Genomic DNA, 25,941 nt, shown 5'->3' with positions numbered 1-25,941 from the left:
CATGGTGCCATATTATAACGTGCTGAAATAATGAGACAGCAAAGGAATTTGCACTAGATTATAGGCATTGTCAAATTCTTTGTAATCCAATTTCCTATAAACTTAAGACTCCTTTTTTCATTTCTGATCAGACAAAATATGCCTTGTGCTTGACTTGTATACAGAATGCAGCCTTGGAGTAGCGGAGACGGTGTTAAAGGCCTACAGCGGACTTTTTGCCCATGCTGGACCCTTGCATGCTCACATAGTTGATGGGGACTACAAGTCCAGTAAAATTGTGCATTGTGGAGAGAGTTGTTGTTGTTGTTGTTGTTGTTGATCATCGATCTTCTTCTTCACATGAAAGGAGGGAAAGTGTCCCAAGGTAAAGGGACTGCTCTTGCAGTGGTTATAATCAGTGATCCCCGCAAGTCAAGAAAATAACTGCTGTAATCACCCTGTGACCCACCTGTGGTGCAGGTTTTTCTAGCCTATGCAAAATCAATTTTTCCTCTCAGCTCCTCTGAAGCACGTTGCCCAATTGATCACAATGGCACCTACTCTCCCCTAGCTGAAAACAGGACAGGCATGGCTTGGTGGCTGGGAAGGGTTTCAAATGTAGGAGATAAAATTGTATCTGGCTTGTTTTTGGTGCTGTGCCTTGCCGGTTGGTACAGAGGTTGGGAAAAGAGAGGAAAAGGCAGCAACAGCCCCTGTGATGCTGCGAACTGCAAATGCTTAAAGGCTGCAATGTAGGTAGGAAGTAAAACCACCTGTGGCTGCCCCACCATTTATCCTGCATAAGGCAAAGATATACCAAAACAGCCAAGGAAATGTGAAGCAGCTGCAGGACTGGGTGAGGAAGAAAATACAGAAGGGGGGAAGGGGGAAATTGCAATCTCCCAATAACTTTCCATCCCTTCAGCAGTCAAGTCTGGATTTAGCAATATTGCATTTCCATTGGTTGACTAGAGGTGAGCAAATAAGGACAGTGGCCATGCCACACGAGAGCTGATGTGGAGCTGCCAGAGGCCAAAATGTTGAGTCATTTCAACATGTGCTAACGTTGCATTCAACAGCAGAGCTCTATGGAAAGAGTCAAGAAACTCTTATTTACTACAGCTGGCACCCCTAAAGTCATACAAATACTATACACACCAATGTGCTCTGTTCAGGAGCAGTGCCTCCTATGTCCCACTCTTTCAGACAGAAAGCAAATATATATATATCTTAATACCATGTTTTCTTTCAGCTCTACAGGAAACAAATAGTGGATTCCCATTTTAAAATAATGGAAATGTTCTCTGAATGGCACGCCTGTGATCCTTGAAGTCTGATTGCCGTCCCTCAGTGGGTGGCTGTTTGTTTTTTTTAGTATGCTTTCAGGCCCCAGAGAGCAAGTGGGGATATGGCAAAACTGAAGGGAGTGCGAAGTTTTAAAAAGGAGGATGATCCATTTCATCAAGCCAAGAGGCAGGGCTTGTTGGAAAGTCTGGATAACCAACGCTGCTTCCAGTAGAAATATCAGAGGTTGGGCCTCCAGCCATAGCTCTGAGTGTCTGACTCACCCCCTGCCCTCCGTGTGCCATTATTCCTAAATTATTGTCCATTGTGTAATCCAGGCCATTTAGCAACGGAGTATGTGATGGAAGGGATGATATGGAAGCGGGAGACTGTGGGATTCCGTAGGGGCTTCCATCCCTCAAGTCCTGATACGATTGTCCAGTCCCATCCATTGAGAAAGTACCGTTCATTAGCTGTCCACTAGCCACCTCACCAGCATTGTTGTAAATTCTGTTGTTGTGGCCAAGCTCTGAGAGGATTTGGTCTTCTGTAAACAAAGCAAGGAAAACAGCATTTTAAGTGCAGCACTGCATACATTTGCCATGAAAGGAAAAAAGAAGAACACAGGTACGGTGGCACCTCTACTTACGAATGTTTCTACTTACAAACGGAGCTCCGTCCGCCATCTTGGATGCGGTTTAGATAGGATTTTTTTCTACTTACGAATTTTTAGATAGGGTTGCTTCTACTTACAATTTTTTTCTCCCAATGCATTCCTTTGGGATTCGACTTACAATTTTTTTCGACTTACAAATTTAATGCGTTCCGAACACACATTTGTAAGTAGAGGTACCACTGTCATCTATCCAATTCCAGCCCCATCCAAGACAGCCAACCGTTCTCAAGTCCATTGATGCCAATGGATTTAAGCTGGCTTTGTATCTAATCACCTGTCTGGTAGCTGGTAGGCGACAGAGAATTGTAAAAATGTTACTAGCCTGGCAAGGGAGGGACCTTACCTGGGACAGCATAGAAACCCACAGGCAGGGCAGAACTGTCTCCTCTTCAGCACCTAGCAGACTAGTAAATGTTGCCACAGGCTAGTAACTTTTGTGACCTTATTTTTAAGGCTTATTCAAGCACACCTGCCGCATCATAAAACAGGATCAACCCCACTCCAATTGGCTGTAGAGCTACATTAACTGATTTCCCTTTCTTCTTGTGGCAGTTATGAAGTTCTGACAATCCAAAGACTGAGAAGCCTCATACATGCTCCACTGCCCACTTCTGGAAAAGACTAATCAAAGCAGTGCAGATGATGAAAGACTGACATGTTTTAAATGTTCTGCGCAAACAGTAGTTCTGAACTTCTCAGAGATATTTACATTGCAACATTCATCAGTGTCATTGAAAGGTCTATACTGGCATCAAAAGCCAAACTGTAACAAAAAGCCCTATTGTACCTGTGTGGGAAATGGTTGTGTTGTTGTTGCTTAAAAAATACATTTACTATTTTGACTTATTTTTAAACCACCATTTCTTTCTCACATCTCATTTTTATTTGACTACTTGGTTAATCTCCCATCAACTTATTTCTTGCTGATTCACTTGCTGATTCAGCACATACCTTTGTGTATTTAAGGCATTAGATGGCCAAACAAAGTGCTTAAAGTCCAGTTTATTTCAGTGGCAGAGTTAAGCCTAGGCTAAACACACACACCCCGCCATTGTCATCAGTGGGACTTACAGGGTCTAAGTTTTTCAGCTGGTGCTTGTTTTTTAAGATTCTACCTTTTCATCAGCCACAACTGAACAGACCCATCTTGTGGCGTCACTGTTTTAATGAGGGTTCACAACACCACATAAAAAATGCACACAGAACACCACACAAAACTTCCAGTGGGATCTAACATTTCACAAGCAGATTTATGGGAAATGCACACTCCCAGATCTGTTCCAAAGGGTCCCCAGCCCTCTGGAGGAGATTTGTGGGGAGGAAGAGGAAGGTGAAGTCCCATTGTGCCAGCAGAAGGCCATTCCATGCACACACAGAGACACCTTCACATTTAAAAGGAAGGGGAAATTCCAAACCTTAAAACAGGGAGGAGGTTTAATTAAATTGGATCTGGCTTTAGTAAAGGCAATCAAGTTTATATGGCCTTGCATGTCTGTGAATATCTCTTTATTCTGCCAGGTTTTATGCAACAAAGTTCTATTTGTGTGTACCAAGACATAAGTCCCATTCAATTCATTGGGCTTTACTCCCAGGTAACAGTATAAGATTTCAGTCTTCAAATGCTACCGGGCAGAGTTCAAGATTCTCATGGCAATGCACAAAGCCCGGAGCAACTTGGTCCTGGATATCTTAAGGACTCCTTATATCCCAGCTCAATCACTGAGATCATCTGAAAAAGCGCTGCTTATGTTTAAGAGACCTGAGACATTTAGTCAGTCTCATGCTGTGGAACACTTTTCCAGTAGAGATTAAACAGCAAGCCTCCTTGTTGACTTCCAAGCATCTTTTCAAGACCTTTTTATGCCAACAGGCCTTTGCAGCTGCTATTTATCTATCGTTAGGATTAGCCTGCCTCTTTAATTATTAACTGTATTGTTTGAATGGTGCTTTTATGAATTATTGTTGTATACCACCCTTAGATTTTATGATAGTGGCAGTATGGAAACATTTTTATAATAAGAGGTTAAAAATATGTGTTACTTGGTGGGTTGGTCTGGCTCTTCTTTTTTCCTCTTTTTATTATTGGTTACACTTCTTGTTGTTTATGGTTATTTTTTATATTTTAAAAAAAATCTTCATTAGCCTTAAATACCTTAAATAATGGGGATGAGATGTTTGAAGCAGGTAATTCAGGCTGCAATTCTCAACATACCCTTGGTCTAGCTCAGGGCCCTACAAGTGCAAAAGTAGGTTTCTAAATGGACTGTGTAGGCAGTTATTTAAGTCCATTTCTAAACAGCTTAATTTTAAGGGGGACGGGACATTTAAGCAGCATACAAGAAAACTCAAATGTATAATAAATTTACAATCTGTACAATATAAATGCCTATGGAATTTGGCTTATGGGGAGGCTGCAAATTACCGATAGCTTTCCAAACAGTTGCCATTACCTTCTGAGCAAATGTTTATGCATTCTTAAGGAAGCATGTTCTGTTTCCAACCTGTTTTGGCTAATGATTTTGAATCTTGTTAAGAACACAGGTGCTTTTAATGTGAGAAGAATCCCCGTGAAAAGCCAATGAGAAGTGTTCTCTCACGGGATGTCAGCACAGAAATGTTTGGGGTGGGAAGGTCACATACCGCCCATTCAATCCTGAACAGGAGCACTCCACACGGCACCATTTTGCAGGTCCACTGCCACATGTAGGGCCTTCTCTGCCTTGCAACTCCCACTAATAATTCTCTCTGGGTACTGGAGTTCATATCTGTTTGATACTAAAAATCCAATGGTGATACCAGAGGCTCCAAGTTTACTCACCAGATGCCTATGGGATGATTTACCCAGCCATTCTCCAGTCAGTCAAAGACTATGCATATAGCAAAGTGGTTGTTGTTTTTTTGGGGGGGGGGGAATTGTCACAAAAAAACAGCAAATTCAGCTCCCATCGGAGAACTTCATTATAACAAACAATTCAGAAGTTCAATTTGTCGTTTGAATTGGGCAGCCTGCACACAGTGAGGGCATGAAAGCAAAGGTTGGATTTTGCTGCCCTCTCCACTGCATGTAGAATGTTGCATTTGGACTGCGGCCTATGCCTAGATAGGCATACCCCTCACGCAACCCATTCCTTTGGGTGGCCAATGTACAATGCTTCTGTACGGGAGATTCTACGTCGAAGAGGGGAAATCCCAAGCCTCCTTCATGCCACTGCTTTTGTAGCCAACATAGACTAAAACGGGTGGGGAACCTCAGGACTTGACAACCTGACAGCAGCCCTCCCAAGACTCGCGTTGGCTCTGCTGTGTGCTTCCCTCAAGCAATTTTGTCTTATGGGTATATTCTGTCCTTGAACTCGATAATGCCTCTCACGTAAATGGATGGAAGTGTTTATATGTAGAGAAACCCTACGGCTTGCTTTTTTCTCTTGCACTGCCCACCACCAGCACGCAAAAGGTTGCCCTCAGTCTGAAAAAAGTTCTCCATCCCTGAGCAAGGGCAACTTTAGGCACAAGCATATGTGAGCCTGTGGTTCAATCTGCCTTGTAGAGCAAGTTTGCATTGTCTTGTGGACGACAGCCCTAAGGCCAAGCCTTCCCCCAGCCTCTGCTCTCCCCCATGCCTACCTCTGAAGCTCAGCTCACTATCACTAACCCCACAGTCCTCTGCAGAGCTCTCCTTTTCATGTTTGCTGCCGCCTCGATTCCTCTTGACGCTCTTGTAGAACTGGCCCCAGCGGTGACGCCCAGCATCTTTCTTCAGGCGTTTCTCTTTGGCTCTTCTATTTTGAAACCAGACCTGGAACCGTAGGAGATAAAGGAGGAAAAAAACAAGCCTTGAGAGTCCCATCCAAGCAGAGAACTCTAGTGTGGTTCAGTGGGCAGAGAGCAGCAATTTGATCTCCTGCATCTGAATTCAAGCCCTACTTCTGCCATAGATAACATTGATTTCTTTCGTTATTTGTAGCACTTCTACCCTGAAGCCAAAGAAAAGGCTCCCAGGGTTGCATACAGATAACCACAGAAGGACAAACAGAACAAACAAAATGAAAATGGTGTAAGAGGGAGGAAGAAGCAAGCAAACTCAGACACAAGTTCTTGGTTCCACGGTCGTCTGGTGTGATGACCAATAGGTGGAAAAGTTCAGAAGAGTTAGCTGATCTCTCCATTGTGCTGCAGTCAGGTGCAATGGCTGCTGGAGGGAGAGAAGCCTAGCTTCTTGCAACAGAGCTGGAAGTGGCCAGGCATCTGTTTTCTTCCCTCTATTACAGCCTCGATTATGGGACTTTACTTCTCAGCTTCAATTTCTGCATTCCTAAAAATATTACCTGCATTGGAATAATATTTATTTCACAAGATTTATAGACAATTTTGTTTCCTTTGTAAAAACCTCCAGGTGGTTTGTAAAAAGGTAGAATAGTTTCCCAATGTAAAGTAATGCCATTATTAATGGCATTGTAGCAGCTCCCCCCCCCCCAAAAAAAATCCCAAGGCAGATTAATATCTGGGGTTATTGTTTTTGTGTATTACTCTGTTCCGTGCTTTTGTGATCCTTGAAGGGCATAAAAGAAATTTCATAGATAAATAACATTCCTGCCAAACCAGACGATCCACAGTGCAGTGTGACACAAACAGCTGCCAGTTTACCTGAAGAGGAGCTCCGTGACAATACAAGCCTTATACACGCTCAGTTGGTACGGTTAGTTTGAAAATCCCTTGGAGGATGGGTGAGAGTTAACATGGGAGCACATGCTAGGAGGAAAGCCTTGGAGCTGCTTTTGATATCCCTAAAGATCTAAGAGGGTTTATTGTTGTGTCTAACCATCGGAGGATTCATCAGCCTTGCAATTAATGTCACATCCAAAGCTACCGTACCTCTGCATATGTTTGAACTGGTGCTGCTTTCTGCACCTTCTCTGAATGTGGCCAGATGAAAAAGAGGAGAGGATTAGTAAAAGGTACCGGATCGTGTAGGTGAGGGGATTTGCAAATTTCCCCACCGCTGCTTGACAAACTGCAACAGCTGATATTCCTTCTTCCACAACAGATCTTCATAAAAGCCCTAACATTCTATGCATTTCTTTCATTCTGTTTCTGCATCTGAGGTCCTTAGCAGTCTCCAGATATGCTTTATCAACCCCATGAAGTGCAGGATCAAGGAATTTTAACCCACAGGTAAAGGGACTTCTGCTGCCTCCTGCTTCCACACACAAACGTCTCCTGCATGAGCTCAGCTAATGCCACCTGGCAAGTAATTAATGCTGTAGATCAATCAATTACTTAGTTGAGGACAGCATCTGCATTGTGCCATTTGGCTCACCTGTACAACCCGCATGTCCAATCCAGTTTCAGAAGACAGCTGCTCCCGCACATGCCTCGCTGGTTTGGGGGAGTTTTTGTAGGCATTTTTTAATGTTTCCAACTGTTTGGCTGTGATGGTAGTTCGAGGCCTCTTAGCTCCAGCTTCTGAATCGTCTGTAACAGAACAGTTTCCTTTTATTTTGGATCACACGGAGCATGAAACGGAAGCTTGGGCAGAATATAGGTATATGTGCGCAGGGAGTTTTGAAAGTGGAAGCTGTCTCAGGAATGAGAACCAGCCTGCGCTGCCCTTTTAACAATAGGTTGACGCTATTTGAATGGCAATTTAGAGCCATTTGATTACACAGCTTGCAGAAGCAAACAAATTAGAGAACCCCCAACCTTGTTTGTTATCATCTAACTACCTTGTGCTTTTGATTCTTTTAATTAAGTAACACTTCAACTAGAAATGGATCTCACTGTCCGTTGGATCTGCAAGCAGCAGCATGTGCAATTCTCTGCAGTTAAAACAAATGTATAATTTGACAAATGTATAAACTGACTCCAAATCTGATTTAGTCTCAGATAATTGCCTATGAATTTCAAGGAGAGCAGCAACAGCCCCTATCATCAGATCAGCAATAAAAAATGCTAGTGTGAATATACTCTCTGGTTGAAGTTGCCAGGCTGAAATGGGTAAAAAGTGCTTGTTTTTATTTCTGAACTCTCGCAATGGGTTGCTATTTAGCAGCCATTCTAACAGTAGTGTTTTTCTTTCTTTTTTTGAAGGACAGTGCATAGTCTGGAAGAAGCATAACTGCCGAAGTCACAAATTCAAATATGCTTCATGGAAGTATGCTACATACTCTGATAACAAAATTTATTGCTATAGAAGCACAGTCTCTCCCCTTCCTTCATATATAGACAGTTTAGCAATCTTGTTTGGTCCACGCCTTGGAATTCCTCATCTCTTGCTTTGCATCTCCTTGCAGCTGCAAAACTTTATGACACTGTAGCCTATCGATAATGCTGAGTCAATAATAGAAATTGAGCAATATTCAATCTATGATCTCTTAGCCCTGCCCCCCAAACCAATCCCCTTAGCACAAATAGGCATTGCATCACCCTAGCTAAATTGATTAGGTCAAAATAGAGTCCTTAATTAATGAGAAGTCAGGGCTTGTCAACATGAAATCCATTAAAGACCAGTTCAGTTTTAATTTCAGTCAGGCACTGTTTGGCAGTCTCTGTGGATTCATTAGCGTTTGGTGATCTATAGCCTCTTTCTGTCTCACTTGCCTCAACCCACCCCCAATTCTGGGTTTTTCACCTACAGTAAATATTGGCAGTTTAGACCTCGGAATGAAAAATGGGAGACTCTCTGGGTTAAGGGCCAGATTAAGCTGATGTATAAGATACAACTCTGTTGCCTCAAGCAGAGCTGAGCCTGGGGTGTGTGTGTGTTTGCTTGCTTTTGGCTCTTAGATGTTCCTTCATGCACAGCATCTTAAACAGAAAATAGATGGCATGCATCCCTCTATCGCTCATCAATCCCCTGGGAATATAAGATTCTTTTTGGAGATAAATTTGTGGGGAATAAAAAACCAAATGTTTGGCCCAGTTCCGGGAGCTTGTGGGAGGAACTGAACAATTAGATGCTCAAGACCTGCCCCTGCTCCTTGCTTCCATGCACCCTGGCACAGCCATTTTGCCAAAGCTGAGAATGTGCCAAGGATGATGTTATGCAAAGAGATTCAGGCTGGGGAGGCTAACAGCAAGAGAGAAAACAATGTGTTGGAAAAGAGGTGGAGATCCTATTGCAGGCATCCCCAAACTCCGGCCCTCCAGATGTTTTGGCCTACAATTCCCATCATCCCTGACCACTGGTCCTGTTAGCTAGGGATCATGGGAGTTGTAGGCCAAAACATCTGGAGGGCCGCAGTTTGGGGATGCCTGTCCTAGGGTGGCAGGACAGAGCCAGGCCATTGTTCAGGCCTAGTGAAATGGGCATGTTCTGGGTGCCTTTTCCCATTTCCCTGCACCTGTATTTTCGCAGGTAATACTGTCCTTTCCAGTAGGATGTGTGTTCACTCGATAATACAGTAAACAGTATGCCCATCTATTGCAATTCTTTTCTACGATAAGGGAAAAGAGGTTTTGTGTGCACAGAACTTCAGAGATTTGGTGAGGTGCATTAAATCTCGAGAAAAGGAAGAAGACATGTTCTCAGTAGGAGAGCCCTTGAAATCCAAGGGAGGCAGGTACATCATTCAAATGGGAAAGTTACAAACTGCAAAAGTTCGGCTTCCTGGCTTAGCTGCCACCCGGCCATGCCCTTGCTATCTCTCAACACTGTTCACCCAAGGCATTCCTCCTTTCCTGAGACATAGAAATCTCCCCAAGAAACAATGCCGGGCTTTGTGTCTTGAGTATGGAGTTTTGAGCTGGAAGGAACGCAGCAGCACTTTGCTCCAGACCTTGCACAGCAGAAGGAGCCAGCCTGCAACGTTCAGGCAACAACATCAAGTGGCCAAAGGCAGCAGGAGGGGTGACACGATTGGAGAAGAGCAGGAGAGCCCACAGGTCATGGCACGACTCCATTCCCCAGCTCAGGCAAGCCACCCCACGGTACAGGGATCTGCAAGTGTACATCCTAGAGTGGTACCCGCATCATAGCTGCCAAGTCTCCCGTTTTCTCCGGGAAATCCCCGTGTTTCCAGCTGTTCCTAGCTGGAAAAACAGCTTTTTTTGTTTTTTCCCGGTTTATTCTGGCGCGGCGGCCATTTTGGAATCGGGCGGAGCATGCTCAGAAGTGACTTTTGATGCTGCTCTGCCCAGTTCCAAAATGGCTGCAGTGTGACTTCTGGCGCGGCGGCCATTTTGGAACAGGGCAAAGCAGCATCAAAAGTCACTTCTGAGCATGCTCCGCCCAGTTCCAAAATGGCGGCAGCACTACTTCCGGTCTGCTATTTCCGGCCCGGTCCCTTATTTCTCTGACAGCAACTTGGCAGGTATGACCAGCATTTGATTCAATTCCATTCATGGCACTCTTGCAAATGAGGCTGGGCAGAACTGATGTACCATAATGTGCATCCATGTGCCAGGATTGGATCCCAGGTTCCCAAAGGGATTACTGCCTTGCAAAATGTTATTTCCCACAAACCGATTTGCTGCCTTTCCTGCTCACATGTACTTATGTTAACACTGGGTGGTGCCAGAGGGGGAAAGAGGGGCAAATGCCCCCTAAATGAGGAGCTTGCCCCCCACTGCTGGACTCCTGTCGTTAACATGATTAACATGATTTTCTTTCATACCTTGCCAACCTAGAAATATCCTTTGCCCTTCCTGCACCTGCCCCCCCCCCCAACCTGGCCACTACTGATGTTAACCTGAAAGAAAAAGAACCAATTTTCCCCCGAATTCACACAAGCTCTCCTGTCTGTCTGTCCAGAAGCAACTGTATCTTGCTGCAGAGAAATGCCTGGCATGTTTGCTGAATCCCTACCGTTCTGCTTGGCTGTCTCATAGTCTTCCTTGCACACCAGGCGTCCGTCTTCCATGAGGTAGAACTCATCGCCTGTGGCCAGTTGGCGATTGCAGATGATGCAGGCAAAGCAGTGCAGGTGATAGACAAAGTCCTGGGCTTTCCTGACCACCTGCGTGGGTGGGATCCCCTGCTGGCACGCTGTACATTTTGTACCGAAACGCCTGCAAAGGAGAAGAACAAGAGACTACACCTATAACCAGAGCAATATATGTACTGTACTGTACTTGGTACGGGGGAGGGGAGCACAGAAAGTAGCATTAGGCACAGATTTCAGCTGAACACAATTTCCTGCTCATATGACTGTCGAGAGCTAGCCTAGAGTGTATGGGTAATGCCTGCTGAAATCTCAGAAGCCAGAGACATTCCTATATCTGCTTTTGAGAGGTAGAAGGCAGGGTTTCAGGGCCCTATATAGGTATTTGCCTCTTCCAAGGACCAGCAAAACTAGAATAAATTAGGTTAAAAAAAACACACACACAATGCAGATTGGCACAATGCATGCAGCTTTTCTTGGTCGTATAGAGGATGGATTACCTAGGCACCAAATTTTATTTTAAGGGTGGGATGCACACAGCTCTGCCTGTAGCAGAAAACCAGGATGGAGTGAGTCACTCTTCTGAGCAAGGGAGGCCAAGAGATCCTCTGAAGAAGATAAGTACTCAAAATGAAGAGAAAGGGATGTGGACGAAGGGGCAGAGTTTAAAGCAGCAATCGACCCAATTATGCATGACATTTCACACAGCAGGGCTTAATCTTCTTCACTGGAGAGAGACTGGCCTAATGGATCGCAGGGAGGGTTGGTTTTTAATGGTCCTTTTAACTAAAGCCTATGTGGGCCGTGCAGTTGCCCCCCCCCCACAAGGACAGTACATATTCCATCCACATTAAGTCTAAATTAATTACGGCTAAATAAATAAATTATAGCTGGGATGATGAATACGGAACTAATTTAGAATGATGGGGTCTCGCATGCGCCAATAATACTGGGCACAGTATTATCAATGAGATACTGTCCCCCTGCATGTGAGTGGGGCCCTAATGGTCTATATAAGGCAGTGCTAAAAGCTGTGCTATGAATCAGTGCCCAAGACAGATAACAGTCTCGGGATGGAGTGCAGCAACAGCATGCCAGCATGTCAATGTGAACATAATCAGCAGAGCCCCAATCCTGTGCAGTAGATGTTTATTCCCCTAAGAATTCAAGGATGCCATCTGTGAATTGTGGGGTCTCTTATGCACTCCACAACGTTGCAAGAAAGTTGAGGGCGCGCAAACTGCTCTAGCAAGTAACAGGAACACATTCGGTACATTGCAATGTTTACCAGCAGCAGATTTGTACTCCCAACGGGCAGGTGACTGCAAAAAGGCTCCCACAGCTTTTGGGTTTTGCTTATTGGGTTTCTGCCCCTTTTGGTTCTTTTCAGATGTATACTTAAAACATCTCAGGTCTACACCCACTGAAAACATAATGTGCGGTTCAACCCTTAAAGCTCCCTTCTCTGTTAGAGCATCCCAAGAAATGCAGGTCTTCCCGTCTGCCTGATTTGTAGCTTACCTTCAGTTTCCAAATGTCCTCTGCATCACAGAGAGAGAGAGAAAGTGACTGTATGCTCCTATATTCTGGGACAGCATATACCCATAAAGTCGCATTAAGGCAACATTAAGGAGCCACATTTATTTTAAGTGCCGGAAAAGCAGAGTCATAGCATCACAGTTCAGCCATGCAGCCACTTGATTTTATGGCCTACCTTCCCAAACCTAAACTGCAGCTAATCAATCTGCAAATGCAGGAAAGAGCATAAAAGCTACTTGCAGAAATTCACCTCTCGGTTTTTCCAAGTGTCGACACATGAGTGCTGGTTAGTAGTAGCAAAAGCAAGAAAACATTTACTCGCTAACTTTTGCAATTTATGCACACCTGCAGGCTACCGTCCTACAACAATAACAACATAAAATGGGAGAGTAGAGGTAAATAAATCTCCAGGCCTTCTCCACAATAACCACCTTTGGCTGAAAACAATATTGTATTGTTTTGCAGCATGCATGGATGTCCTCGCAATACCATGAAAAACAATTGACCTGGGGTGTTTGGATCAGCCCTCATTCATTGACATTTTAGCTATCTTTGTATTCATACTACTACTCCTTCTGACCCTGCTGCCCTCTGTTCCCATCTTTGCCTTTTCTATAAACAGCTTCCACCACTGGCCTTATAGTCAGCATGCTGGTCTTGATTTTATAACTGGAAATAGGAAATAGTTCCTTCCACCCCCAGTTGTACATCCAATCCTTAGAACTTTGCAAGGGGAGGGGCACTGGGGGCAATTTCCCCAGGGTTTTCTACATGGATGGGGCCTCATACACAAGGGAGCATCATCAGCATTGCCATTGCTGCATTTTGTCAACTTCTATAAGCTGCAGGCAAGCAGAGGCCTGGACACTTATGGGTTGCTCAAAAAAGGAAAATGCATAACCAAAAAGGGGGGGGGAACAGCATGGAGGGAGAATAGAGGAGCCGGGGGGATCATTCTGGTTGATCAGCTGAAATGCTTGTGCAGTTGGAATGACTGGAAGGGCACAACCCATTTGGATTCCACCCATTGTATTTCTTCTTTTAATCGGGGATCCTTTTTCGGTTCTAACAAATCAGGAATGCAGAAGCAGGTATACAGCATGGAATGGCGGTGGAAGAGAACTATTGTTGCATGCCACCCCAATCTGTGTGTGGTGCAAGATTCCAGGGGTTCCAGGCGTGCTCACCCAGGGTGTGACTGTGGTGTCTTTATCATATATGGTTTATTTACACATATATACAGTGGTACCTCTGGTTACGAACACTTCAGGTTATGAGCTCCGCTAACCCGGAAATAGCTGCTCCTGGTTGCGAATTTTGCCCCAGGATAATAATAATAATAATAATAATAATAATAATAATAATAATAATAATAATAATAATAATAAATATATTATTTATACCCCACCCATCTGGCTGGGTTTCCCCAGCCACTCTGGGCGGCTTACAACAGAAAAATGAAATAAAACAATTAAACATTAAAAGCCTCCCTAAACAGGGCTGCCTTCAGATGTCTTCTAAAAATCTGGTAGCTGTTTTTCTCTTTGGCATCTGATGGGAGGGCGTTCCACAGGACAGGCGCCACCACCGAGAAGGCCCTCTGCCTGGTTCCCTGCAACTTGGCTTCTCGCAACCAGGGAACCGCCAGAAGGCCCTCGGTACTGGACCTCAGTGTCTGGGCAGAACGATGGAGGTGGAGACGCTCCTTCAGGTATACTGGACCGAGGCCATTTAGGGATGCGAACGGAAATCGTGCGCCGGAGGCGCACACACAACGGGAGGCCCTATTAGCGAAAGCTTGCCTCAGGATAAGAACGCTTTCAGCTTAAGAACAGACCCCGGAACTAATTAAGTTTGTAGCTAGAGGTACCACTGTACAACCTAAGCCCATGATGGAGAGATTCGCAGCATTAACACTCTGAGAGGGTTTTGCTTTGCCCATAGGCACAGCTCTGGATCCAAACAAACATCAGGCATCGTGCTCTGTCCCTCTCTCCAGCTTGCTCTAAAAATATCTACTACAAACTCTGCCTTTGTCTTCGAACTAACTCTGAGCCCTCTCTCTTTGGCTTTCTCCATGGCTCCTCACCTTTGTTTTGTTCCCTAAATGGCTCACCTCAAGAGGAAACTGTCCGGCTTATTTAACTTTTAACATCTGCTGGGTCCAGGGATTAAGAGTCTGGCACCCACAAACTCATAACAATATGAACGGTGTGCTTCACAACTAACATAACGTACAAAGCTGTCGTAGGGGGATCGTCCATAAGCCTATTAAATCCATGTTTAATGGGCTGCACCACTGCTCCTGCGTATTGCCTACCTTGTGAGCATAAGGGGCAGTAGTACTAACTTGATGGTATCAATAGGGTCTGTCTGCTCCAACAGAGCAACAAGGAGCCAGAAGTGGCAGCTTGGCTCCTGAAGGCCAAGGCTCCACCCTGTATATTCAAGAGCTTTCAGTTCCATGAAAGTCACTTCCAGGTAGGTTTGCTCAGGGGCCAACAAGCCCTTGTTTTCTCAAACTGTGAACAACCCCCTTCCATCCAAGATGGTGCCAGGATGCTCTTCTGGCTCCCTACTCCCCCTGCTGCCAGGAAAGGAGACGAGGATCAGTTCTGACTTAACACTGCCAGTGGAGTATGTAAATGATTGGTTGCACCATCACCAAATCAATGAAATGTTTAAAGAAAATGGAAAAGAAAGTGGATTTGATCATAAGAAATCAAAATTTGAAATTGAAATACTGAATAATAGTTGTAAAATATTGTCTAAAATGTATAAAATACTGTTGGAATGGCATTTGAAAGATGAGGAGGTAAAGGCGGTGATGATACATTGGGCCAAAGATTTTGGATATACCGGTAATATACAGTTAGAGGACTGGGAGAGACTGTGGAAAGAAGGAATAAAATTTACTGCATGTAGTACTTTGAAAGAAAATATAATGAAAATGATGTACAGATGGTTTATTACACCAGTGAAATTAGCTAAAATGTATAAAACAAGTAACAAGTGTTGGAAATATAAGGAAAGGAGGAACATTTTACCATATGTGGTGGGAATGTAAGAAAGTGAAAAGCTGGGAAATTATATATGATGAGATGAAAAAGATGTTAAGACATGCATCCCCAAACTGCGGCCCTCCAGATGTTTTGGCCTACAACTCCCATGATCCCTAGCTAACAGGACCAGTGGTCAGGGAAGATGGGAATTGTAGTTCAAAACAACTGGAGGGCCGAAGTTTGGGGATGCCTGTGTTAAGATATACATTTATTTAAAAAACCAGAAGCTTTTCTACTTGGTATTGTAGGAGAGAATATTAGTAGACGAGATAAAAAATTGTTTCTGTATGTGACGACGGCAGCAAGAGTACTATTGGCACAAAAATGGAAACAAGAATTGCTGACAATAGAAGAATGGCAGACGAAGTTAATGGACTACGCAGAACTGGATAATATGACAGGGAGAATTCGAAACCAACGGGACCAGAGGTTCTTGAAGGACTGGACTAAATTTGAGAAATATTTGAAAGACAATTGTAAACAAAAAATTATGCTTGTAGGTTTACAAGAAGTTTTGTAAGGAGAACTATTTGAAATATTACAGCAAAAAGTTAAGAAAGTAAAAAATTGGTGATTGTTTTTTAAAGTAATAGTGAATTATGGAATACAAGAAGAAGTTAGGAAGATTGGAAATATTTAGACATGGCTGAGGGAAGTCCAAAAAGATGTATCAGATATGAATGAATGTTAAATGATGTATGGAATGTATGCAAAAACTTAATAAAAATATTTACTGTATATTTTTTTAAAAAAACTTGACACTGCCAGAAGAGGGAAGGCATCATTCAAAATAATCATCCAAAAGTTCACTTTGAAAAATCTGTCGCAAACAAGATGGTCCTTTGGAGAACCAGCCGCACAAGTTCTTGTAATAATAATAATAATAATAATAATAATAATAATAATAATAATAATAATTTATTATTTATACCCCGCCCATCTGGCTGGGTTTCCCCAGCCACTCTGGGCGGCTTCCAACAGAATTATTAAAATACACTAATTTCCTAAAGATTGGTTACAGGTAGGTAGCCATGTTGGTCTGGATCGAAGTAAAATAATAATAATAATAAATTCCTTCAGTAGCACCTTAAAGACCAACTAAGTTTTTATTTTGGTATGAGCTTTCGTGTGCATGCACACTTCTTCAGATACAGTGAAATGGAAGTTTCCAGGCACTTATGTAGAGAAGGGGTGGGGAGGGGTGGGGATGGGGAGGGGGGATCACTCAGAAGGGTGGTGGAAATGGGTGATTGACTGACTGATAGCTGTTGATGACCGCAAACGACTGCAAATGGTTTTGCATGTAAAAGCAAGGGTTGAGATGGCTGAAGATCGCTTATCATGTATAATGAGATAAGAATCCGATATCTCTGTTCAAACCAGGTCCCTCCATGGTTTTGAGCTTGGTGATAAGTTGCAATTCAGCAACTTCTCTTTCCAGTCTATTTCTGAAATTCTTTTGTAGTAAGACAGCTACTTTGAGATCTTGTATAGAATGTCCTGGGAGATTGAAGTGTTCTCCTACTGGTTTTTCTGTCTTCTGGTTCCTGATGTCAGATTTATGTCCATTTATCCTTTGGCGTAGGGTTTGGCCTGTTTGTCCAATATAGAGAGCTGAAGGGCACTGTTGGCATTTGATGGCATACACAATGTTAGAAGATGAGCAATTAAATAGTCCTGAGATGGTATGTTGGATGTTGTTGGGGCCAGTAATGGTGTTGTCTGGGTGTATGTGGCAGCAAAGTTGGCATCTGGGTTTATTGCAGGCTCTGGTACCAGTGTCCATGTTAAGTCTGGTGGTTGTATTATTGTGGGTGAGGAGTTGTTTAAGATTGGGTGGCTGTCTGTAGGCAATGAAAGGTCTTCCTCCCAGAGCTTGAGAAAGGGAGCTGTCATTGTCCAGGAGAGGCTGTAGATCTCTGATGATGCGTTGTACTGTTTTAGCTTGGGAGCTGTATGTGATGACTAGTGGTGTTCTGTTATTTTCTTTTTTGGGTCTGTCTTGCAGCAGGTTCTCTCTAGGTATACTGTGGGGCCATGCGGGTGCCCATGGCTGTGCCGCTGATCTGGAGGAACAGGTCATCACCTTACCCACAACCACTTCAAATTTGGTGATGACCTGTTCCTCCAGATCAGCGGCACAGCCATGGGCACCCGCATGGCCCCACAGTATGCCAACATCTTCATGGCAGATTTAGAACAACGTTTCCTTAACTCCTACCCACTCAAACCTCTCCTGTACCTGCGATACATTGACGATATTTTTATTATCTGGACACATGGACAACAGACCCTGGAAACCTTCCACCAGACATTCAATGACTTTCACCCCACCATCAACCTAACAATGAACCAATCTATGCAAGAAATACATTTTTTGGACACTACTATAAAAATACAGGATGGACATATAGACACCACCTTATACAGAAAACCAACTGACCGACAAACATATCTACATGCTTCTAGCTACCATCCCAAACATACCAAACAATCCATCGTATACAGCCAGGCCTTACGTTACAACCGCATCTGTTCCAACTCTACAGACAGAGAATCTCACCTAAGAGATCTACAGCAAACCTTTTTAGAACTAAAATATCCACCTGATGAAGTTAAACAACAGATCAACAGAGCCAGACAGATACCTAGAGAGAACCTGCTGCAAGACAGACCCAAAAAAGAAAATAACAGAACACCACTAGTCATCACATACAGCTCCCAAGCTAAAACAGTACAACGCATCATCAGAGATCTACAGCCTCTCCTGGACAATGACAGCTCCCTTTCTCAAGCTCTGGGAGGAAGACCTTTCATTGCCTACAGACAGCCACCCAATCTTAAACAACTCCTCACCCACAATAATACAACCACCAGACTTAACATGGACACTGGTACCAGAGCCTGCAATAAACCCAGATGCCAACTTTGCTGCCACATACACCCAGACAACACCATTACTGGCCCCAACAACATCCAACATACCATCTCAGGACTATTTAATTGCTCATCCTCTAACATTGTGTATGCCATCAAATGCCAACAGTGCCCTTCAGCTCTCTATATTGGACAAACAGGCCAAACCCTACGCCAAAGGATAAATGGACATAAATCTGACATCAGGAACCAGAAGACAGAAAAACCAGTAGGAGAACACTTCAATCTCCCAGGACATTCTATACAAGATCTCAAAGTAGCTGTCTTACTACAAAAGAATTTCAGAAATAGACTGGAAAGAGAAGTTGCTGAATTGCAACTTATCACCAAGCTCAAAACCATGGAGGGACCTGGTTTGAACAGAGATATCGGATTCTTATCTCATTATACATGATAAGCGATCTTCAGCCATCTCAACCCTTGCTTTTACATGCAAAACCATTTGCAGTCGTTTGCGGTCATCAACAGCTATCAGTCAGTCAATCACCCATTTCCACCACCCTTCTGAGTGATCCCCCCTCCCCATCCCCACCCCTCCCCACCCCTTCTCTACATAAGTGCCTGGAAACTTCCATTTCACTGTATCTGAAGAAGTGTGCATGCACACGAAAGCTCATACCAAAATAAAAACTTAGTTGGTCTTTAAGGTGCTACTGAAGGAATTTTTTTATTATTATTATTTTCCTAAAGATTAAAAGCTTCCCTAAACAGGGCTGCCATCAGATGTCCTCTAAAAGTCTGGTAGTTGTTTTTCTTTTTGACATCTGGTGGGAGGGCGTTCCACAGGGTGGGTGCCATAACTGAGAAGGCCCTCTGCCTGGTTCCCTGTAACTTGGCTTCTCGCAGCGAGGGATCTGCCAGAAGGCCCTCTGCACTGGACCTCAGTGTCCAGGCAGAGCGATGGAGGTGGAGACGCTCCTTCAGGTATACTGGACCGAGGCCGTTTAGGGCTTTAAAGGTCAGCACCAACACTTTGAATTGTGCTAGAAAACGTACTGGGAGCCAATGCAGGTCTTTCAAGACTGGTGTTATGTGGTCTCGGCGGCTGCTCCCAGTCACCAGTCTAGCTGCCGCATTCTGGATTAATTGTAGTTTCCGGGTCACCTTCAAAGGTAGCCCCACGTAGAGCGCATTGCAGTAGTCCAAGCAAGAGATAACTAGAGCATGCACCACTCTGGCGAGACAGTCCACAGGCAGGTAGGGTTTCAGCCTGCGTACCAGATGGAACTGATAAACAGCTGCCCTGGATACAGAATTGACCTGCGCCTCCATGGACAGCTGTGAGTCCAAAATGACTCCCAGGCTGCGCACCTGGTCCTTCAGGGGCACAGTTACCCCATTCAGGACCAGGGAGTCCCCCACACCTGCCCGCCTCCTGTCTCCCACAAACAGTACTTCTGTCTTGTCAGGATTCAACCTCAATCTGTTAGCCGTTCTCTGACAGGGAATTTTGAATTTTTAATATGAAAATTGTCAATGACTTGAAAGAGAAGTTGGCAGTTGAAGTCAGAGGCAAACTCTTTGGTAAAAACAAACAAGCCTGAAAACATTTGAAATACATTTAATGGCAGTAATCTGGGCATAAAGTCCTTCAAAGATTTGACTGTGTCAGCAAAATCCTAACAAAAACAGGTCTTGATGTTATGTCAAGGAAACAGTTGCTCTTTCCCCCTTTTCCGTGGCATGTAGAGCAACTCTGAAGAAATTGAAGAGGCAAAGGAAAAATGAGACATCAAGCAGAAGCCACCTATTCAGATGAAAGAGCAACAGCATAGAAACACCAATCAGTTTTCCCAGGTGGAAAAGGTGATGGCAAGCTAACTGGCAGAGACAAATGAATGGTTTGAACAATCTCTCAAGTGGAACGGAATAAGAGCTCCTGGGTTTCCCCAGAAATTGTGGATTTAATTCAATTCCTGACAAGACTTTATCACTCTTCCCAAAATAATGCTGCACTTGAAAGGGATGCAGTAGCTTTAGTGAGAGCTTACCTAAAAGATCTTCAAAACTCTGTTCCCTGATCTGAAACATTTCATTTTCTTCTTGGATGTAATGGACCTGAGATTATTGCATAAAGCAGTTTGAAGATCACTTAGAGCGAGAACCTGGTAGAGGTGTTTCCAAAATGTATCATAGCTGATGATAATCTTTAACTAACTCTGCCTATTTCAAATGGTGAAGGAGAAAGAGAATTCTCTAAATCATATCTTATGAAAAGTAAATTATGGTAAGCAATGCAGCAGTCAAGGCTGTGATCGTTATCTGTTCTCCCTACAGAATAAGATCTTAGAGAGAAATGTCTCCTGATAATCTCATTGCTGATTTTGCTGCTCAAAAGAATAAGTTATCCAAGGCTGAATTCAAATAACCTTGCATGCTGGCAGTGCAAGGACTCCCAGTACCACACTGAGCCTCTCCTTCTCCTCTATGCCCAATGCCGCCCCCCCAAATCTGCTCAGGAGGGTCAAGAAAACCCCCCAAAACAGCAAGCGGAAGGAGGAGAGGAGATATTGTTCTGTCTGGCAAACAGAAATGTTTACACTGACGGGCAATTGTAATAGTGCCCAATGTTGAGCGCCACCCAAAATTTCTACAGTAATGTAACTTCTACAATAATCTGAATGTGGTTTGTCATTGTGTATAAATAGATTCCTTAGATTTGTTTTTGTTTGTTTATGGATCCCAGATGCAGGCGGACTCAAGGAATGTTTGCAAGCAAACCTTATAAAACTATCTTCAAATTCTAGAGGCATATCTTAACGCACTCTTTCTGACATGAAATCAATATGTTTTTAATGGATTGCATGCATATTTGCTCTCTTTGGGGGTTTTCCGCAGCTGGAGGCGGGGAGGAGAATGGCATTAGCACATGGCATTGGTTTTCAGCCAGTGTGCCACGGCACCCTGGGGTGCCTTGAATGATGGTCAGGGGTGCCATGGGCAATACTGATCTCTGTCCCTCTTCCCTTCCCTCTCGCATCTCTGCCTCCCAAAGGCTTGCACAGCTGTTTGTTGCAGCAGCCCTGGCTACAAGCTCCCCAGGCAAAGGGAGCCTCTGGGGCTGGCCAGGGGGTGCTTCCCAGGCCCCTGTGGGGCAATGTGAGGAGGCACCTCTCTTTGGGGTGGGTGGGCAGATCAGAGACCAGGGGTGGCAAGCAGCGGCTGCCCAGAGGGCTCCCAATGAGAGGGGAGAGGAGAGGAGGCTGAGGGAACACTCTACAAGGGAGGGTGTTCGAAAAAGGGTGAGAGGCTGCCCGCTCTGCAGGCAAGGGGTGTCATAACTGGGCTCCTGAGCCCCACAGGGGTGCCACAGAAAGAATGTAGTTGGTCAAGGGAGCTGTGGACTCAAAGGTTGAAAACCTCTGGCACATGGGGTAAAGGTAAAGGGACCCCTGAAATTTAAGTCCAGTTGCGAACGACTCTGGGGTTGCGGTGCTCATCTTGCTTTACTGGCCGAGGGAGCCGGCGTTTGTCCGCTTCCGCAGACAGTTTTTTCCGGGTCGTGTGGCCAACATGACTAAGCCGCTTCTGGCAAGCCAGAGCAACACATGGAAACGCTGTTTACCTTCCCGCCAGAGCGGTACCTATTTATCTACTTGCACTGCATGCTTTCGAACTGCTAGGTTGGCAGGAGCTGGGACAGAGCAACGGGAGCTCACCCCATCACGGGGTCTCAAACCGCCGACCTTCCGATCAGCAAGCCCAAGCAGCACAGTGGTTTAAACCACAGCACCACCCGCTTTGGTGGGGAACCCCTCAAGCGAAAGATCTGCCCCTGCTCAGAACACAGGATTAAATGCAGTCCTCCCTACATTGGTAGCCAGTCTCCTGCCAGAACCTTCCAAACACCATGATTACACTTTAATACATCTTTTTGCCTCTATTCATGTTGCATGAAAAATGTTCCGCTCTCGTAAAAAACATGTTCTTTAATGGCACCTGTCAGAGACTATCAGCAGTCTGGAAATGTGGCTAAGTAAACACGCAATTTGTTACCGAGGGCAGCAACGGCAATTGCTGGACATCAGATCAATCAGTTTTTAAAAGGCAAATTAATAAAAGGGTACATGGCGGCCTAAACACATTAACATGTGGAATTCATTCAATTCCTTCCCCAGTTGGATGCCTCTGTGAGTAATATGAGAGCAGCCAGGTTCTACCTAAAGAGAATTGCTAGCTTCAGCTCTAATATTGCTGCATTTGGCAGCCATCGGGTTTGCAGGGATATGGCAAGGCTGTGATGTCAGTCAAAGGGCCTCTTCACACATTAAACGTTTGCTGTACAACCTAAAATGTTTCAAGTGAACGTTTAAACAAGTGCATTGTGGATGCAAAACAAGCCCTTCGGTTATTGAAAGTCGGAGTCTAGTAACCCACCTTTTGAGGCTAACCAGTTTTAAGACAGCGTACATTTTCAAGAATTGCAGTCCAACGTTCCTCCTCAAATCCCTGCCCTGACTTTTCGCCAGCCCCAGCGCCCCCCTCCCCTCAGTTGATGGGTATTGTCATTCAAATGGTGCGCAAGTGCTGTGTCATGTGAACAATTATGTGGGGCAGGGATTACCTCCCCCCCCCCTCCAATTATTTTATTCCTGTTGGCACCCCTGTTTCCGACTAAACATCAGGAAGAACCTTCAGACGGTAAGAGCTGTTTGACAGTGGAACAAACGAGATGGTCCTCGGGCTCCCTTCCAATTCTATGAAATATCCCCCACCCCATGATATTATATTAGCATTTGTGTGTTATCTGGAGAAGCATTATCGATGCTTGAAACATATCTGGCTTGCAGTAGTGCCTAGCAGTTGGGTCTGGCCTTGGGAGTCTCAACCTACCCAAAGTCCAAAAGATGACTACCGTAAATCAAACTGAAAGCAACGGTCCTGACGTGAAGACTTGGCACTCACCAACCTGCTCTGTAAAGAACTTCAGGAAGCCACTTAGCAGTGCTGGTAAGATCTCCAGTTAGTGCACTGAAAGGACATTCTGTTCCAGAGGCCGGGGGTGTCAAACAAGCAACTTCCATAAGCTATGTGCAACTTAACAGTTTCAAGCACCAGAAGGGATTCATGACAGACATGGGCTCCATGGCATCCACTTCACTTGCCCCACGGGGGACGGAGAAGCTACAGGGCGATATTGGACCAGTGTGAAAAGGCTGTCCGAAAGATGGATACAGCAACTACGCTCAGCATTTAAATGTGAATCAGAAGTCTCAGACTTCCCTGAGGCTTTCAACAAATATCTCAAGGTCCGCCTTGATATCCCTCCCGGTTAATGTCCCTACACCTCCTAAGATCAGTAGTCCATCTATGTCACCGTTAATAGATCTAAATACTTCTCCTACCTCTCCTCACAAGGGGACTAAATCTTCAGGAAAAGGCTGTTGGCATTGTGGAAAGAACGAACAGGGAGGCACAATTTTTAAATGCTTTTCAGAGTTGCTGAAATGGCTAGAGCCAGCCCTAACGCAACCACTGTTGCATTTTGATAGCAAAACCTTTTGAACATGGTTCGGAGGGCCTTTGTTTTGTTTTGTTTTTCTCTGGCATTGGGGTCATTGCGCTCATGCTGTTTTTACATTTATATCTCGCCTTTCCTCCAAGGAGCTCAAGGTATTACGAGTGGTTCTTCCTCTCCCCATTTTACCCTCAGAACCACCCTGTGAGGTAGGCTAGGCTGACAAGCATCGGGGCGGTGGAGGGGGGGGGAGATATATATTCTCCTGAAGGGAAAACAACCATGGGGGGAAAACAGAGCTAAGGATAAAATGCCCAAAAGGGAGGCAACTGATGAAGACAAAAAGTTGAAATGCATCTGACCATTCTAATTTTAATTAGAATGTACCTTATAGAGTACAGGAATGCTTTATAAATATGTACGTATGTGTTTGTAGAAATTATTTTATTTTATAGAATATTAAATATCATTTTTTATGTCTGTAACTCTCGAGCATTTTATTTGCAATGGAGGTAAAACTTGGGGGTGGGGGGGGGAGAGAACCCCTACCTGAGATTATAGTCATGTCAGGCTATATAATGGCCCAATTATCTACCTCTGTTGCAATGGCAGCTTTATATTTGTAAATGCCGGCAATAAATATCAATACAACTACCGTTCACCCACCACACCCTAATATTTAAGATATTGGCCTTATGACGCATGACACCAAATGCGAAGTGGTTTTTCTTGATATCAAAAGCTGTTCAATAGCAAGGAGGAAGGACGCAACCCAGATGCTCGCCTCCCTAGCTGAAATCCATGCTTTAGGACTGTGGCTTCATGCTTTACCACTTCATCCTGCATCTAAATCTCTCAAGCGCCTTCTGTGATTCATCCCAACCATATGACTCATGGCTGAAGGTGACAGTGGCCTGACTGGAAGAAGAGGGAGCCAGGAAGTGCCCTCAGCCTCCCCCAACCTGGTGCCCTCCAGATGTTTTAGGCTACAACTCCTGTGATGGCTGGGCTGATGGGAGTTGTAGTCCAAAACATCTGGAGGGCTCCAGGTTGGGTGCTAGTTCGAGACCATCCTTTTTAAATCATTGCTTATTGTCTTCACAAAATCAAACAGCAAAATAAAGTGAAATAGGCAATTATGTGTGCCATAAACAAATAGGAATTGTAATTTAACAGGAGTAGGCAAGATTCACTATTTCCTTATGTATGCCTTCATATGATTTCATTTGATTACAGGGTCTTACAAAAGATCAAGGGCATCCTTTATCACATGGGTCTGTGAAGAAGAAGAAGAAGAAGAAGAAGAAGAAGAAGAAGAAGAAGAAGAAGAAGAAGAAGAAGAAGAAGAAGAAGAAGAAGAAGAAGAAGAAGAAGAAGAAGAAGAAGAAGAAGAGCTCTCTCCACTCCTGCTTTCCCCTTCCAATGGAGATATCAACCAGATAGAATAAGCAAAAAATCAAAGTAAAAATAACAACAGTCCAATTATTTAAAATATCTAAGTAAATAGCAGTTACCATGCTAAAAACAGCATTTAAAAAACCTAGGAAGTTGAAACTCAGAGATAATAAAACAGCAAAAGGATCTAAGGATGGTTGAGAAACAAGACTCAGAAAACGTTTCTCTTCAACTATGGTTTTTTAAATGGGGGGGGCATTGGTTTGTTTTTGTTTTACTATATATTTTGCATTTTTTCTGTTGTGAACAGACCTGGGATCTTCAGATGAAGGGTGGTATACAAATTTAATAATAATAATAATAATAATAATAATAATAATAATAATAATAATAATAATGGGATACTCTGAGCTCTTGGGTAGGATGCTATACAATGGGTCATGTTCCCAGCAACTGTACCTGAGAAGATAGCGGCACATTCCCTTTCCTCACACACACCCCTTCCATTGTCCTTCTCCAGTTTGCCCCCCTTGCTTCACAACTGCACTTCTCCCCATTTTATGGTACCTTGCTTTCCTTTCTTTTCTGTACCCCTTTCAGAGACCTGCTCAAGTATCACGTTGCGTGCGTCATGACAGGTAGGCTCCTAGTTCTGCACCTAGATGGGCGGGGTATTATTATTATTATTATTATTGGGATGGTTTTGGTTTTTGTTGCTGTCTCCTGTATAAT

At 44.1% G+C, this 25,941-nt stretch overlaps 1 protein-coding gene across 1 annotated transcript in view; it reads right to left on the bottom strand.

Annotated features, from left to right (window-relative positions):
- Window positions 1-1,375: 1,375 nt before the first annotated feature.
- Window positions 1,376-25,941, bottom strand: part of LHX4 (LIM homeobox 4) — a 46,380-nt gene continuing 21,814 nt past the window's right edge. The window contains exons 3-6 of the mRNA XM_035123574.2: window positions 10,743-10,945; window positions 7,257-7,411; window positions 5,564-5,735; window positions 1,376-1,810 (exon numbers count right to left, since the gene is read on the bottom strand). Of these exons, the coding sequence (XP_034979465.1) occupies window positions 1,416-1,810; window positions 5,564-5,735; window positions 7,257-7,411; window positions 10,743-10,945 (925 nt within the window). The 3' untranslated portion in view covers window positions 1,376-1,415. The remainder of the gene's footprint in view (window positions 1,811-5,563; window positions 5,736-7,256; window positions 7,412-10,742; window positions 10,946-25,941) is intronic.

This window comes from Zootoca vivipara, chromosome 7 (genome assembly GCF_963506605.1).
Source record: "Zootoca vivipara chromosome 7, rZooViv1.1, whole genome shotgun sequence".
Lineage (NCBI taxonomy): Eukaryota > Metazoa > Chordata > Lepidosauria > Squamata > Lacertidae > Zootoca > Zootoca vivipara.
This window is presented reverse-complemented; position numbering and strand designations above follow the sequence as displayed.